The 15479-nt window shown below is 46.0% G+C and overlaps 1 protein-coding gene across 2 annotated transcripts in view; it reads left to right on the top strand.

Moving 5' to 3' along the window:
- Window positions 1-5242: 5242 nt before the first annotated feature.
- The window catches only part of LOC135908771 (phosphatidylinositide phosphatase SAC2-like), a 233472-nt gene continuing 223235 nt past the window's right edge, over window positions 5243-15479 (top strand). The window contains exons 1-2 of one of the 2 annotated variants that reach the window (XM_065440613.1): window positions 5243-5617; window positions 6345-6425. In XM_065440613.1, coding sequence (XP_065296685.1) covers window positions 5521-5617; window positions 6345-6425 — 178 coding nt within the window. In that variant the 5' untranslated portion in view covers window positions 5243-5520. The remainder of the gene's footprint in view (window positions 5618-6344; window positions 6426-15479) is intronic. The other variant, XM_065440612.1, reaches the window with a different exon arrangement.

Below are 15479 nucleotides of genomic sequence, written 5' to 3'. Positions count from 1 at the left end.
ATTTTAAACAATACTCGTTCTCCTGCACCGTGTGCCTGATTTCCATTACGAGCGCGTTCCATCTCTACCTCGAGACGCTTCATTTCCAAAGCGTGTTGACGGTCACGCTCTTCTTTTTCTTTCTCTTTTCGTTCTTTTCGTTCAAGCTCATCTTTCTCTTTTTGCTCCTTAAGTTCGCGCTCCTGTCTTTTTGTCGTCTGCCTCTCCTCAATGGTCTCAAGGCATTCCGACAGCTCGTCATCCTCAGCTCCTAACTCAAGAATAGCCCTTAGCAGTTCTGGTTTTCTGAGTTTGTCTGAGACATCCAAACCCAACTCTCTTGCAAGCTCCAACAATTTCGGTTTGCGCAACGACTTCAAATCCATGGCTGCTCTGAATGCTGCTTTCTCTGCTGCCTACTATTGTCTTGCCGCAAACTAACCCGGCAGCAACGACAACCACAATTACCAGCTCTGTTTCTGACACTAACAAAAGCCTGGCAAAACTCAGAAGAAGAAAGTCCCGCACTCACCAAACCTCGCAGCCAAGTATTCAGCGCAGTCGTTCCGCAGCAGGCAACCAGTCATCACACAGGGCTCGTTGCACTGCTCCCGGATGGTCGTTGTGCTGCTCAGCATACAGTCAACCGCATATCTTCGCTCCTGGCCTCCGTTGTCGCGATCTCACCGCTGGCAACCAGCTGTTGGAACCTCAGTGCTGACGCCCGTTATTGCAACTGGGTCGCAAGCCCCAAGGGTAGCGTTGGCCTGGCGGCCTGGAGCACACTGGAAGCATCCGAAGGTCCCAGCAAAGCATGAGGCGACTGCTAACAGAACAACTTGTTTATTCTAGCATCGCAAAGAGCGGGCGGTCAGGTCGACCGAAGTAGAGAGACGGGAGAGCACGTTACTCAACAGAAGAAATCGGAGCCTCTCTCCTGGCGTCCGGGGGCAGCTGCTCTTATACTCTCGGAGTTGAGAGCAAGAGGGAAGGTCATGGGACGACACCACGTGACAGCGGCGACGGACGGACTGATAGACACGTTGGGACAAGGAGGTGACGCATCAGCCGGGCCGGCGCCGGACAGACCTCCTCGCTTCACACTGGGGGAGCTCCTCTCCCCGGCTGCCGCGCTTTGACAAGCGTGGGCACACACACACACACGCACACACAAAGACACGTGGCACTGAACATGCCGGGACGCGCTCGGCGGGGCGCGCTCGCGGCCGCTCCGAACGGGCCAAAATGTCCGCCGCTTGGAACGAAGCTCCGGCGTACGTTGCATCCGCGCTGGCTTTACCGCGCGTCGTAGGCGAAACGTAACAATAGTGAGAGCTGCAAGTGAAAGCATTGTCTGCTCGAACTGCATCGCCCTATTGCAGGGTCAGAAAGGCAACACACCTCTCCTTGGCCTCATTGCCCACCAAGATCGGGGCGGGCTCTTCTACCCGAGCCAGGAACTCGCAAAACGGTTGATTGGTCTTCGGAAGCTTGTAGATCACGTGCTTCCCCACAGAAAACATTTCACAAAGCCCTTGGAGGTTTGCGTTGAGAGAAGTGTCGCAGCGCTCATGGAACTTAATGTTCTCAGCTGTGGCAACACAGACAGCGACCATCGCAAGGTTCTCCTGCAGCTCATCACTAAGTTTATGAAGCCGCTGTTCACCAACTATGCCGTCAGCGCTAGCGACAGGAATGCGGTTGTTAAGTTCCTTGACCGCAAACCTCTGTCCCGCAAGGTGCTTAAACTGTAATTACGGGAATGTGACCGCGGCGGCCTCATTTCAATGGAGACGATATGTAAAAAGGCGCGTGTGCTTGCGTTGTAGTGCACGTTAAAGAACCCTAGGGGGCCAAACTAATCCGGAGCCCTCCACTCTATAGCTACGGCGTGCCTCATAATCAGAACCATGGTTTTGGCACGTAAAACCCCAGAAAGAAGATGGACCCTTCATTACGCACACACCAAGTTCAAGTTAATAGCTTTCATGTTGTCGTTGAACCTGCTTTGACACCACAATTTTCAGCAGAATTACGCGAGACTATAGTAATGCTGCGCGAAGCGACATGCGCAAGGATGAGAGCGTGTACGTGTAAAACGAACTGCTGTGGGCTTCTTGTTACGTTACTCGTGAACGCTACTTAGTGAACCAATTGCCATAACTGCAAGAAACTAAAATTTCGTCGAAAGTCGCCAGAGCACAACCAGTTTATTCAAGTACAAGTGAACGGATGTGTTGCGATGTCTCCCTGTGTCGCCGCGCTTTCCAAGCAGCCGCCGCCGCGCGCCGCGACACCACACCGCCCCAGCCCCCTTGGCGGAGATAGGGTAAAGCCCCTCAATTTTCCAAAAGTAGCGCCATTCTTAGATCTTTCCGCCACCCCGCTCACCCAGGCGCTTCCTCCTCCACCCCTCCTGTCGCCCCAGCCTCCTCCGCTCCGCCATTGGCCAATCTGTGTCACGTGAAAGCATGCCCCGCGCTTTTGTATATTTTTTTTAGAGCGCAGCTCTTTGGCGTCCGTTCCTGGGTTTCGCGTCGTCGTCGGCGTCGTCGTCGGCCTCGTAACCAGCTCGCCGACGAATCTGCTCCGCCGCCGCGCATGCGCGCTGTCGGCTCTCCGGGCGAGGGAGGATGATGGAAGGGAGGAGGAGAGACTGTGGAGGAGGGCTGGCTACACAAATGGCTCTTTGGCGTCCGTTCCTGGGTTTCGCGTCGGCGTTGTCGTCGGCCTCGTAACCAGCTCCGCCCTCCTTTCATCCCCCCAGCGCTAGCAGCGACCGACTGATACCGCTTTCGTGAGTCCGCTACCGCACTCACGAAAGACGTCGTGCACTTCCTGCAACTCGCATTAACCGTCCATCGATCCACACCGATGTTAGTAGTGGGGGACTTTAATGTTGACATAAAGACAAACAGCAATTTCCTAACACTTATGCGGGAGAACATCCCGTTCCTCTCGCTCGTAACGCGTCCCACGGCTGTGACAACCTCGCGAGGCACTTGTATAGATCTCGTCTTTGAGAATCAAGCATTGGTGTACCAAGTCGAACATATATCAGTCTATTTCTCCGACCACAAAGCTTCCTTCATGACTGTCAAGAACTGTTAGTGGAGTCTTTGTTAAAGGAATACGTGTGAAAAAAAAAAAAATTCTGTGATAGCGCATACATGTGTTGCTCGATTTCTTTGCCTCAATCTATCGAAAAGGTGAAACAGCTTATTTGCTGCGCTCAAATTTCGCATTAGGAAGTGACGTAATCGTCGGTAATTTTTCTTTCCGGCGCAGAGCAGGCGCCGCGCTTTTGTATATCTTTTCTTTCCAGCGCGCTGCGACCCCCATTCTTGGGCCTACGCGACGAAACTACGGCAGGCGGTTTGAAGGAGCGCGGTAGTTTTATACAATGTGTTAGGGCCGAGTGCTTAATTGCAATGCCGTGCTGCTGCGCCTACTGTTGCCACAACAGACCCAGTGACGGCAAAAAGCTTTTTGCTTTACCATCCGCCGGGCGCAACGCAAAACGAAGAAAAGTGTGGATTCACAAGATCGGGCGGGCTGACTTCGCGCAAGTGGCAAAGAATGCGCGGCTTTGTAAGTAAGTGCCACGGCTCCTCCAACCTCTTCTTTTGACGCCCGTGTCAAAACGGGCCCGGGTCCAGTGCATCAATTGGGGGCGCGTTAAAGAACCCCAGCTGGAAAAAAATTAATCCGGAGCCCCCATTATGGCGTGCCTTATGAGATCGTGGTGTTGGGATGTAAAACCCAAGAATCAACTTTTTTTCTGTCTTGTGTGCCTTGACTGTTCCAGTTAACGCAACACTGCTTCCTTGTGAAAACTTACAACGCGAAAGAATACAGACGCACGTAGTATACAGAGATAAAATTAGCACTTCTACAAGAGTGTTGCTGGTGCCAATGAGGGGAGGGGGATAATTATTTTCTGAACCTCTTTCCAGTTGTCCCATCAAGTTCCTTCTTTTTTTTTCTATCAATTAAATTCTGACCATTTGCACTGCAATAAATAAATAACGATTTCATATGCTGGTACGTTGTTCAAATTATCTATACCGCCTATGTGTGAAAACGTTGCTCATGGCCACCACAACCTGTGCATGAGCTACGTACATCTGTAAAAGGCGCGGAACAGAAACGGTCCTGCTGCCAGGCATTGCTGACCGCAGACAGTCGGGATCTCTCACGCGCCGGCCGAACAAAAGCATCCTGCAGGTACGTAAATTAACCTACGAAACCACGTGCACATACTTTGACGCTGTCAAAACCTGAAACTCTGGTAATTACTCGCGTGTCTGAGCACACCGCGTGCTTGTGTCGTGTTTCAGCAACACGAACTTTCAACGTGCGCGCGCTTTACGCCTTAAATGCGCCTTGAATAATGGTGTTTTTCTCTATTTCTTCCGCAAATCCGACACGACATTCTTAAGGCCAGTTACCGACTGACAAAGCAAGATCTAGATTGAAAAAACTGCTCCGCAGGGCTCGAACGAACTTTTCCGCGGATTTCCTCCCGTAGCGTGTTAGCCGTCGTCTGCTACGGCAGGCCCACCACCAGCGGCGCCACCGTCGAGGCCGCGCCGAGCGGAGGAGGAGGGAAGTGAATGGTGCTACTTTGGGAGATTGAGGGGCTTTACCAGCGTGCTCCAGCACCCCCGGTCGACATCGCAAAAAGAGGCACGCTTTCGCCACTTCCATCAACGGCGTCTAAGTCGGGTTCGGCTCAATAAAGTTGTTTCTCTCTCTCTCTTTCGCCGATGGACGACACACTGCCAACACTGCCCTATTCCAGTGCACCATAAGTTAGTACAGGAACTCTACGACTAAAAACCATCTAAAAGCAAACGTTCTTTGCAGTGCATGAACATGAACTTCTGCATAACCTCCTGAATCGATATGTTACAATAAAAAAGCTATGCAGAAACCAATGACGATGGTTTCGACCCTCGACAACCGTCTCATGCCCGTCAAGAGCGCTTTTTACCCTCTCTCTCTCTGCCATATATGCGCGTCGCCGGATTTCGGAGGCCATGCCTCAATCATTCGAGCATCTTTGCTACATGAGCAGCTGTTTCGTTCCTTGTCATGCGAGATGTTTTAATTTAATGCAGGTAATTTGTTTTTGTCTTGGCCAAAGAGATGATTCCAACAATCTCAGCAGTTAGTAAATTTCTGCTTATTCTTCCTATCTTTCCTTGATTTTCTCTCTCTCGCTCCATCAAGTTCATTTGCGTGGTTGGATGGTTTGGTGACGGCCGCTACGGGGCTACGGCTGAGCTACAGTTACTTCTCTCTCTTCTGTCACTCTCACTGTGTGGTTGGTGCGGTGCCAGGCAGGGCCGAGCGGCCCCCGTGTGATGGGTGGTAATGGGGTCTTGTTCTGTGGTGTCGTTTTCACGCACGCCAATCTGTGCCCCATGTGGCGAACAAGCGGTGTTGCTAAGCTCTGAAATCATGATGAAGTTTGCATGCTAGGGTAATATAAAATTTCTCCCTGCCCTGATATCAGTGGTGGTTTTCCTTGTCACCATGGAAATTCTGATGACTCCCGATTATTACGTGATCATCGATGGTGAAGAAACCTTGTGGTGCAGCCGTGTTGACGGGAAACTGGAACCGAGAAAACGTACGTACGTCTGTCACTATGTTTGGCGCATGAGTGTGTGAGTCGTTACGCAGAACGATTATGTCGACGTACGTCGACTGCTTCTCAGTTGCAGAAAGTGTGCCGGCAAATTACACCGGGCGTAATGTGTCTAATTCTTTAAGGCATTTTTGTTTTCTGCTAAGCGAGGGCGTTAACCAAAACCTCGAATGCTCATCCATCGCGGTCCATATATATGAAGTCTGTATATATCGATCGGCCAGTGAGTCTTCCATCGGAACATGTCATTGGGTATTGCGGCCGTCATTATTCATTGCCCGTGACCATTGCATTTGGCCGTTCAAAAGTTTCTTTTAGAATATTGTATGTTATTTTGAGAGCGTAATACAGCGGCAACAGCGGCGGTTTATAACGCTTCCTTTAATTACTTTCAATTGCATGCGCCACGGAAAAGTTTCTTAGTTTCACTTATATTCCCGTTGGAGATACACTTACGGCATTTCTTGTGTTGCTACAGCCATAGATTAATTCAAGCATCAACGTAGACGCGGCTCTCTCTCTGGAAGAAATTGCGCATGGTTTGGTAGAAACAATTTATTTATAACATGCATTTACTAAAGTATGCCATGTAAAGGAGTCATGGACCGCGCTGCATGTTTTTTGTGGTGTACGCTTCATGCAGGGTTTGCTGCCCTTGTTAAGAGGTTATTTTTTACAGGATTTTACAGGAGAGGTTATTTTTTTACAGGATCTGAATTACATCCGCTGACAGATGCTGTCTGTTTGGGCACAGTTTATGGGATCATCGGAAAATTCCAGCCACATCCAGGTTTGCTTCTTGGCGTTTCATTTATATTTTGTCATAGTCTACATTTCCCAAGCCATCATACTTGCATTATGTGTGGTAATTTGCTAACAAAACCTTCATGCAAAATTGAATGATTTCTAAATGCTTCTGGTTAACTATTACCTGTGCAATGTGGTAACAGTTTATGAGTGTTCATAAATTTAGTTACATTCATAGCCAATGTGGTATTATCAAAACTTTCAGGGAGCCAGGGCCACAAATATTTTGTGCTGATATCATGCACAAATAATGCTACCTGCTAATCAGGTCGAATTTCCTTTGCTTTGTTTGCCAGTAATTAATCATGGCCATGTCATTTCAGTGTATTGGTCTGGCCCCTAATTTATTTTATTTCTGATTTTGAATATATTTCATCGGTGTGCTCAGACAATTCTATTTATAATTGACATGTGCTTTTAAGCACCATTTTTCTCTGACAATTTTTTAGTCAAAGTAAGTGATGAAATCTGTGGAGAAATTTCTTCTATCAGGATGTTAAAATGGTGGAACACAACATTTTTGTATGATGTATTTGCGTCTTTCTCTCTTTATATATATATATATATATATATATATATATATATATATATATATATATATATATATATATATATATATATATATAGGCATTCTTAATAAAGGCCGGTCCACAACTGAGATGTCAAAATTAAATCTGTTGTATTTTTCACGTAGATTTCTTCAAATACTTTAACAGTTACCAGGAATTCTTTACTCTTTAAACTATATATATACAGAGTGTCCCAACTATCATGCACCAAGATTTAAAAATATGCAAATGCCACGTAGCTGGATGGAACCAAGGTAATGTTGTTTGCCGTCGCTTAGAGATACTCAGATTATTTTTCGCATTCTGTTTAATTGCATAATTAGCCTTAATTAATTAACGAACTTCTCAAGTATTATAATTAGAAAGTGTCAATGAGAAAATTGTAGAGGGACATGAAAAACTCCCGATACAGCTTTCTGTTGCTCAATATGAGCTGCATAAAAGTGTTTTTCCGAGCCTGAAAAAAAGTCCGTGAATACACGCAAAGTGCCTCGAGCGGCCAGTCGTGCAGAAATATTTCATGTATTTGCGGGCTTCTTTCACGCTCGAAAAAACACTTTTATGTAGCTTGTATTGAGTAATAGAAAGCTGTATCGGGAGTTTTTCATGTTGCTCTACAATTTTCTCATTGACACTTTGAAAATCTAATTCAAAAAGTGATGGTGTCTGAAACATCATTTATAAATATTAAGAACAATGGGCTTAATACCGAGCTCTGGTGGGCACCAGACATTATGCAAACAATGTCAAATTCTGCACCATTTATCAGAACATAGAAGGGACCGCAAGGCAAGTTATTACTAAATTCATTGTGCTATCAGCGCCTGCAGGTTACAAGTGATAATGTATGCTCACGACGGCCTTATCTGTCCACGAATGTGCTAATGCCTGCGGTGCTGTCCTTATAGGCATCGCTGTGCATACCGGGTATTTTCTTTTAAAAGGTCCTACATATTTAAAAATTGCTTGTGGTAGATAGCACAATTGTGACCCTTGAACTTAATTACTGAATTAAGTGGCCATTACTTGTATAAGAAATCGAAATGCTTAATTGAATAATTAACATAATTACACTGACTAGCCTAAATTAGTTACATTATGGCACATATCTAAATCTGTGAATTACAGCAAATTATAACGAATTCTCTAAACTAAACCAGTTTCGAGATATTAATTTTAAAAATTTCCAATGAATTGCATGGCATTCCAGCTACTTGTTTTAGGAAATGCTGTTTCATGCATTGAAGTGCAAAATTTAAAAAAATTTTGACCTATAAACGAAAAAAAACACCCAGTATATTGTACTGGCATGAATAAATGGGGGCTTCTTTTGGTAGCTGCTGCTGCATAAGTTCTTGACATGTGCTCACTTGGCAAGGGGCGGATGCAGCATGATGTCAGAAGTTGGGCCCATCTTGTAAGCACGAAGCTGGTCAGTCTGCACCAGCATTAAAAATCTGGATAGGCCAGCGCCCACCTAGCCATGTCCACCAACGAGCGGAAGCCATTTCTGTTATCTATGTTTGCCAACAAGCAGCTGCTGAATTTCAATTTCAGTACATGGTGGAACGGACTGCCTGGTCAGAAGAATTTGACGATTACTGTTTTGCGTCTGACCTCAACAAGCACAGCGATGAAGCTCAAGTATGAACCCTTCTTCATGCCATTGGAAGGCAGGCTAGCGAAATCTTCCAGACCTTCAACTTGTCTGAGGAAGATGAAAGGAAGCATGACGTCATTAAGAAGAAGTTTGATAACCACTTCGTAGGGGCCTAAAACATTGTTTACGAGAGTGCCTGTTTTCATAGCCATAACCGAGGTTCGGGCAAGTCTGTTGACCAATGTGTTGCTGTTCTACATAGACTGGCTAAAAGATGCGACTTCGACTCCTTCAAGGACAGGATGATTCGTGACCGCTTCGTTGGGATGCTTCGGGATGTGCAGCTATTGGAAACCCTGCAAATGGGTCCCGATATCACGTTGGCTGCTTCACTCACCAAAGCAAGGCTCAAAGAAACCATCCTCGAGCAGCAACAGCAACTACGACATGCCAAAAGCCATACAGCCAGCTTGATAGCAGAAACTGCCGTTGAGGCCATCAGAAAGGAGCACTTTTCAATGCAGAGCCAGCAAGAAGGGTGGGGCAACCGATGACATGACACTGCACTAGGCTAAGATGCCGGGGACCTGAGATGTCTATTCTGCAGACAAGCACCCCATCCAAAGTCTTCGTGTCCAGCCAGGTTTGCCACTTCCTGCAACTGCCACGTCAAAGGACACTTCAGTTGTGTCTCCTGCAAGAACTGAGCATGTGTTGGTGGGCTAGTTGGTTAAGCATGATTACAAAAACGGCGCCGAATAAAACAACACACGAAGAATGGAAACACGAGACAGCACGTAGGCGCACTAACAACAGTTGTTAGTGCGCCTACGTGCTGTCTCGTGTTTCCCTTCTTCGTGTGTTGTTTTATTCGGCGCCGTTTTTGTAATCCTGCAAGAAAGTCGCCGCTCCTGCAAAGGTAGTACTTTCGTCTCTTCAAACGGACAATGAACTCTATTTTAAGGGCTGTTAAGAATGTTGCTGAATCTACAGCGGACATGGAGAATGCTAGGTTCATTCAAGTAACTATTAATAGTACACCTGCCTTTGTGAAAGTCGACACAGGTGTGGAAGTGTCGATTGTGCCTTCCACTTCCCGGTTTACCAATGAAGGCAGACCATACAGATGTTCTTTTGATAGGACGAAGTAATGAACAGTTGAATGTTTGGGAAAGTTTTGTGCTGCTATTCATTTTGCAGGTTAAATAAATAGCACAGGCAGTGTATGTCGTGGCATAATTTCGCTCAATGTAGTTGAGCCATTGAGCTACTGGAGAATTGTGAGTTGTCAAATTTTTGAATGAAATGGGTTCAGTCGAACTGTATGTTTGCAGTTATCCTCAGCAGTTCCAGGTACTGAGGTCTTTCACTGGAGAGTATAAAACATATTTGAAGGCAGATTATGTTCTGTATGTGGTTCATGTGGCACGCCGCGTTCAAATTCTTCTGAGAGTTGCCATCAAGTGAGAACTAGACAAAATGGAAGACCAGGGGGTGATAAGAACGGTTGAAGGGCCAACCGAATGATGTGCCATAATGGTCCCAGTTCAAAACCCATCTGGAGAGGTTTGTATTTGCATTGATTTAACCCAGTTCAATTGCAGTGTTATCCGAGAGCGCTATATGCTGTCAACCGTAGACGATATACTGAGCCTGTTTAGCGGGGCAGCATACTCTTGAAGTTAGATGACAACTCATTGTTTTACCAAGTAAAGTTATTGGAAGAGTGCCAGACGTTATCACTTTTATCACCCTGTGCAGCAGATACTGCTTTCAGAGGCTGCCTTTCTGGATTACTTCTACATTTGAGAATATTCAGAAAAATATGTCTCAGATCTTGGCAGGCGCACAAGGCATGGTAATCTTAATAGATGACATCCCAGTCTATGGAGCAACAAAGGCTGAGCATCACGAAAGTTTAGAAAGGACATTACAAATGCTCGCAAAGGTGGATGTTACCTTGAACAGAGCCAAATATTGTTTTAGTGTAGGTAAACTTTCCTTTCTTGATTGTCTCATGAGCAAAGACTGCATAAAGCATGATCCGTAGAAAGTAACTGCCATCAAAAACATGATAGTGCCTAGGAACGAATCTGATGTGCGCTGATTTCTTGGCATGGTGAATTATCTCTTTCTGTTTTTTCTTGTGAACATCTTGGAAAAGAGCACTCTAGTGCACCAGCTGCTTCAATAGGTTGACGAGTGGAAATGGGACAAAGCACAGGAGGCTGCTTTCAATAGCATAAAAGACTTATGTTCAAGTAAATGCATAGCCAAGTATAATCCTAGGTACATAACGATACTTGCCACTTTCACCTCTGCTTCTGGTCTAGGGTTGGTTTTGCTGCAGTGGAACGGGGAGTGATGGCCCGCAGCATTTGCATCCAGAGCACTCACTCCTATGAAATCACGCGATGCACAAATACTGATGTAGACTTGGGCTGCGGAGACATTTGAAGCTTACCTAAGAAGTCTAGAAGTACAATTTGAGACTGACCAGAAACCTCTAGTGACGTTGTTGTGAAAGACTCCTGTCGACCTGCTACCGCTATGTGTCCAACGCTTCAGATTGAGACTAATGAGGTTCAAGTTTGTGGTTGTTTTGTCCCTGGGAAGCCTGGTAACCACTAATACCCTTTCAAGGTTGCTGCTTTGAGAGATGTCAGCAAATTTGTCAATGCTGTCAGTACCAGAAGTCACTAGCCACGTTGAAGCATGCATCGCCAGGGTGGTCGAGGTTGGACATATATAGAAAAAGTGAAAGAAGGAAGAGCAGGAGACGACATTTGGGGGCAAAGCTTTGGATGTGGAGTGGATGGCCTTGGTACCGGTCGCTTCCTATCTCGTTGCGTTCATATTGGCAGTAAGAAGCATCGATTACAGTTTGGAGCAATGTGTTATTGAAAGGCACGCAGCTCATCATACCACAGTGTCGGTGGGCTGAAGGGCTGCATCACTTGCATGACGGCCATCAAGGAATCGTAAAGTCACGGTCCAGAGCATGAGTCCATGTGGTGGCCAGGATTAAGCTCAAAGCTTGCCGAATTGATAGACAATGTCAAGTGTGTGCAATGTCGCATGACCAGGGGCCGTATTCTGAAACGTTCGCCTTCCGCTATAGTTTCACCGCCACGATAGTTACGTTCAATAAATCAAGCAACTGCTTACCTGTGGTGTCAGCGTGCGCTACCAACACGAGCAGTCGAACGCTTCACATCGCATGAGAGAGCGCACCGTGCGAGTGCAGAGCGGCTCAGGTGTGTTGTTTTCGAGTGTAGTGGCCGCACTACGGGTTCTGCGCACTGCCTACAGTTGGTTATGGCCACTTTGGTAAAATAAATTGAATAAGGAAGTGTGAAATGTTTTACTTCAAATGAATCAACAAATAACGCTGCGAAACAGTGCGTGTAAGGTGCCACCAAAGGGGCTACTATAAACCACTACACTCCGCCACCAACCAAATGCCAAAAGACGTGTTCGTTTACTTAATATATGTCGAGAGCCCGCATCGACATCATGGCAATAAAATGACATAGGCTGGAACTACCAGATGGCGCTGTTTATTTTCCGGTTTTGCTAAAACCGCCAATCAGTGCGCGCCGGGGGCGGAGGCGTGGCCAAGGCAATAGTTTTGCGGAAGGCGAACGTTTCAGAATACGGGCCCAATATGGCAGAACCTATGATTCTAGCGGAAACACCACAACTGCTCTGGCAAAAACGTTGGCGTAAACCTATGCCAGATTTGTGCCAGATTTGGGGCACGAAGTTAGGAAACTTAAATGGTACGGAATGCCAGATTGACATTTTCATGTGTTGTTCTTTTGGCTTGAATGCGTAAAGTGTTGTACACAGTGTGTTGGCATGCATTACCTTTCTGCCAGTTCAGAATACAGGGATCCCATCAAGCTGTGGATTGACAAAGCTTTTTGTCCCTGTTCTCTGCATTTCTGATGTATAAAGCACAGAAATAAACTGAAATTGAAACCTGCATGCTTGTGCAGTCTTTATTTTATCACTGGCATCACAGGTGCACCCTTCACTAAGCAGGGAGATGTGTTATCAGCTCTTGTAAGTCGCAAGTGATAATGCACGAGGTGCTACCCAAAAGTTTCGGGAATTCAGTTGTGAAAAACAAATGTGTTCATGACAGTGCCTAATCAGCACTGTCAGCTTCAAAGTAGGGAGTCCCCTTGAGCATGTGTACTCCGATCCTAGCATTTCTGTCATGATTCCATGCATTCGTGGTACTCTCCACGCGACAGTGTTGAGGACCACCTGCGATTCCTACTGGATCTCTTCAAAAGTGTGAAGCCATTGTCCTTTCAGCCTCAGCTTCAACTTTGGGAACAAGAAAAAGTCGCAATGGGCGAGGTCAGTTGAATAGGGTGGGTGTGGAAGTACTGTGATTTGTTTGGAAGTCAGGAACTGTCGAACAACGAGTGATGTACGAGCGGGTGCATTGCCGTGATGAAGAAGCCAGTTGTTGTTCTTCCACTTCTCTGGACGTTTGTGACAAATGCGCTCTCTTAAGGGGAGACACTGGTGTTTGATTTTAAAAAAAATTTTTGTCATATACAAATTAAATTTTCAGGCAAGGTATACTTTAGCCTGCTAGAAGCATATATGCAATCTATTTTTTCTTATGTTAAGTAGTTTTTGAGATAATACCTTCTGAAAATCAATTTGCCCAACTTTTCAACAATTTTACCACTGAATATCAGAGAAAAATTTATATGTACACATTCTATAACAATCGGAGATCACATTAGACCATCACTGTAATTTTAGCTCTATCGATACAAAAGTTATTGCCATATCTATTGTGGTGGTCATGAAGCTCAAAATTCTTATCTGTTGTATTGCCACATAAAAAATTCTAGCATAAGGGATATCATATTTTATTAGTTTTATTGTGTGTAGAAACTCATAAGCTTTTGAATGCAACAAGAATAATTGAAATCGGACTATTACATCAAAAGATACTGTGGGCAACAGCACGTGTCATAGGAGAAATGCAGCTTTTGAGAAAACGCAGAACGAAGTTCCAGGACATGATCTAGATTTATTCTCAGCAATTGCAGCAAGAAATTCAAGTCCACCTTGCACTGGAAGCCACCAGGCACATAATCACCATCGCTGTCTTTCATGCACCTCTTCTTTATGGCATGCATGAACTTTTGTGCTCTGGCGTACTTCTTGTCAGACGCCACTAGCCGGTGCTGGTCTTTTTCAGGTGTATTCTCCTCTTCTTGGTGAGCTCCATCCGGTGGTTATGTCGTCGCAAATGGCACAGTTAACCACTGGTTTCTAGGCCACTTCATATTCCTGGTCGCCCTTTAACACGTTCAAAGGGCCACGGCAGAATTCGCATTTCGCGCACCGAATCAGGTGATTTAGAGCCGCTACGCTTAGAATCGTAAACGCGGTCCTGCTTGCTGCCACTTCCGGGGAATCTACGACAAGTGACTGATTTCAGCGGGTAGCTGATAACGAATACAGCTTCTGTCGTTCCTCCTCCGCGCAACGTTCGATTCCCACTTGTTCAGCTTCTGTGATGAGAAGCGTGTTGACGCACGTTGCCCTCGACGTGTTGCTGGCCGCAGGCATCGCGTGCGCGGCCGTAGCTTCGGTAGCTGCCGTTCGCTTGCTGGCGCATGTCGCTGTGCTGGCTGCCGTCACTGCCGATTCATCAGACGCCACTTAGGTATCCGAGGACGTTGCATTTTTTCCCAAAAGCATGAGCCGTCGCGAACTTCCGTCGACTGCCAGCCATCGTCGCATTGCTACGGCGCACTAGACTGCGTGCAAACCACGTCTAACATGGCGTTTTCCATTGTCGGAGAAACGAAACTCCCAGTCGTCCAATCAGAGATGAGGATTTACCCCACGTGGTACAAAGGCGCCAATGCCGTGTGAGTATTCTCCTTTTTTCGAAAGCATGTACCTTCAAGTAGCCAGACTTGGTGCCCTTTTCCCGCTAAAAACGGAATGTAGAAGAATCCAGCTTTCAAATGATTCCAAAATGGCCGTGCTGCGGGTAACGGTTGGCGTAGATGAAGGCACTGAATTCGCCTCTTTTCGAGGGGCATTTGCGAGCGAAAGCGGTGATGAAGCCGACTTTATAGCACAATAACAAAATAAGTACTAATCAGAACGCATTATTATTGCAGCAGTAGCTTCTCTAGGACGTCTACATTGCGAAAAAAATTGTTACAGAAAGTCAATTTTTTTTAGTCTTTTTGGGCCGGAAGATCTGCGTCTCCTCTTAAGCACCTCAAAACGTCGCAGTAAAGCTCACTATTCATGGATTGTCCAGGAGGTATGAATTCTTTGTGGACAATTTCATGTAGGTAAAGAAACAAAACAAATAAACAATGAGCGTGGACTTCACATTGCCATGAACTTGACATGCCTTTTCCGGCCGCGGGGAATTTGGCGACTTCTATTGTGATGACTGCTGCTTGGTTTTAGAATTGTAGCCATAAACCCATGTCTCAACCCCGGCTATTACACTGGAGAGGAATGTGGGATTGTCTCTGACTTGTTGCTCCAGTTTTGGTCAAATAGAAACATGGTTCAGCCCCTGTTGGTCATTGAGCAAGCAGTCTTGGCACAAATTTTGCAGCAATGCGCCTCATGTTCAAAACATCCAACAAAATTAGCTGAAATGTGCCATAAGATTGTCCTGCAATGTTGCAGACATTCTTTATAGTTAGCCTGCAATTTCCAAGGATAGCCTTACCACTATCTTTTCCAGAGTTGTGCTCGTTGATGGCCATCGAGAACGTTCGTCGTCATCAACGTACATTCAACCCTGTTTGAAGCATTTATTCCATAAAAGTGTCCTACTTTGGCTCATGGTGTCGAC

This window comes from Dermacentor albipictus, chromosome 1, assembly GCF_038994185.2.
Source record: "Dermacentor albipictus isolate Rhodes 1998 colony chromosome 1, USDA_Dalb.pri_finalv2, whole genome shotgun sequence".
Lineage (NCBI taxonomy): Eukaryota > Metazoa > Arthropoda > Arachnida > Ixodida > Ixodidae > Dermacentor > Dermacentor albipictus.
The sequence above is the reverse complement of the archived record's forward strand: the minus strand, read 5'-3'. Positions and strand labels throughout refer to the sequence as shown.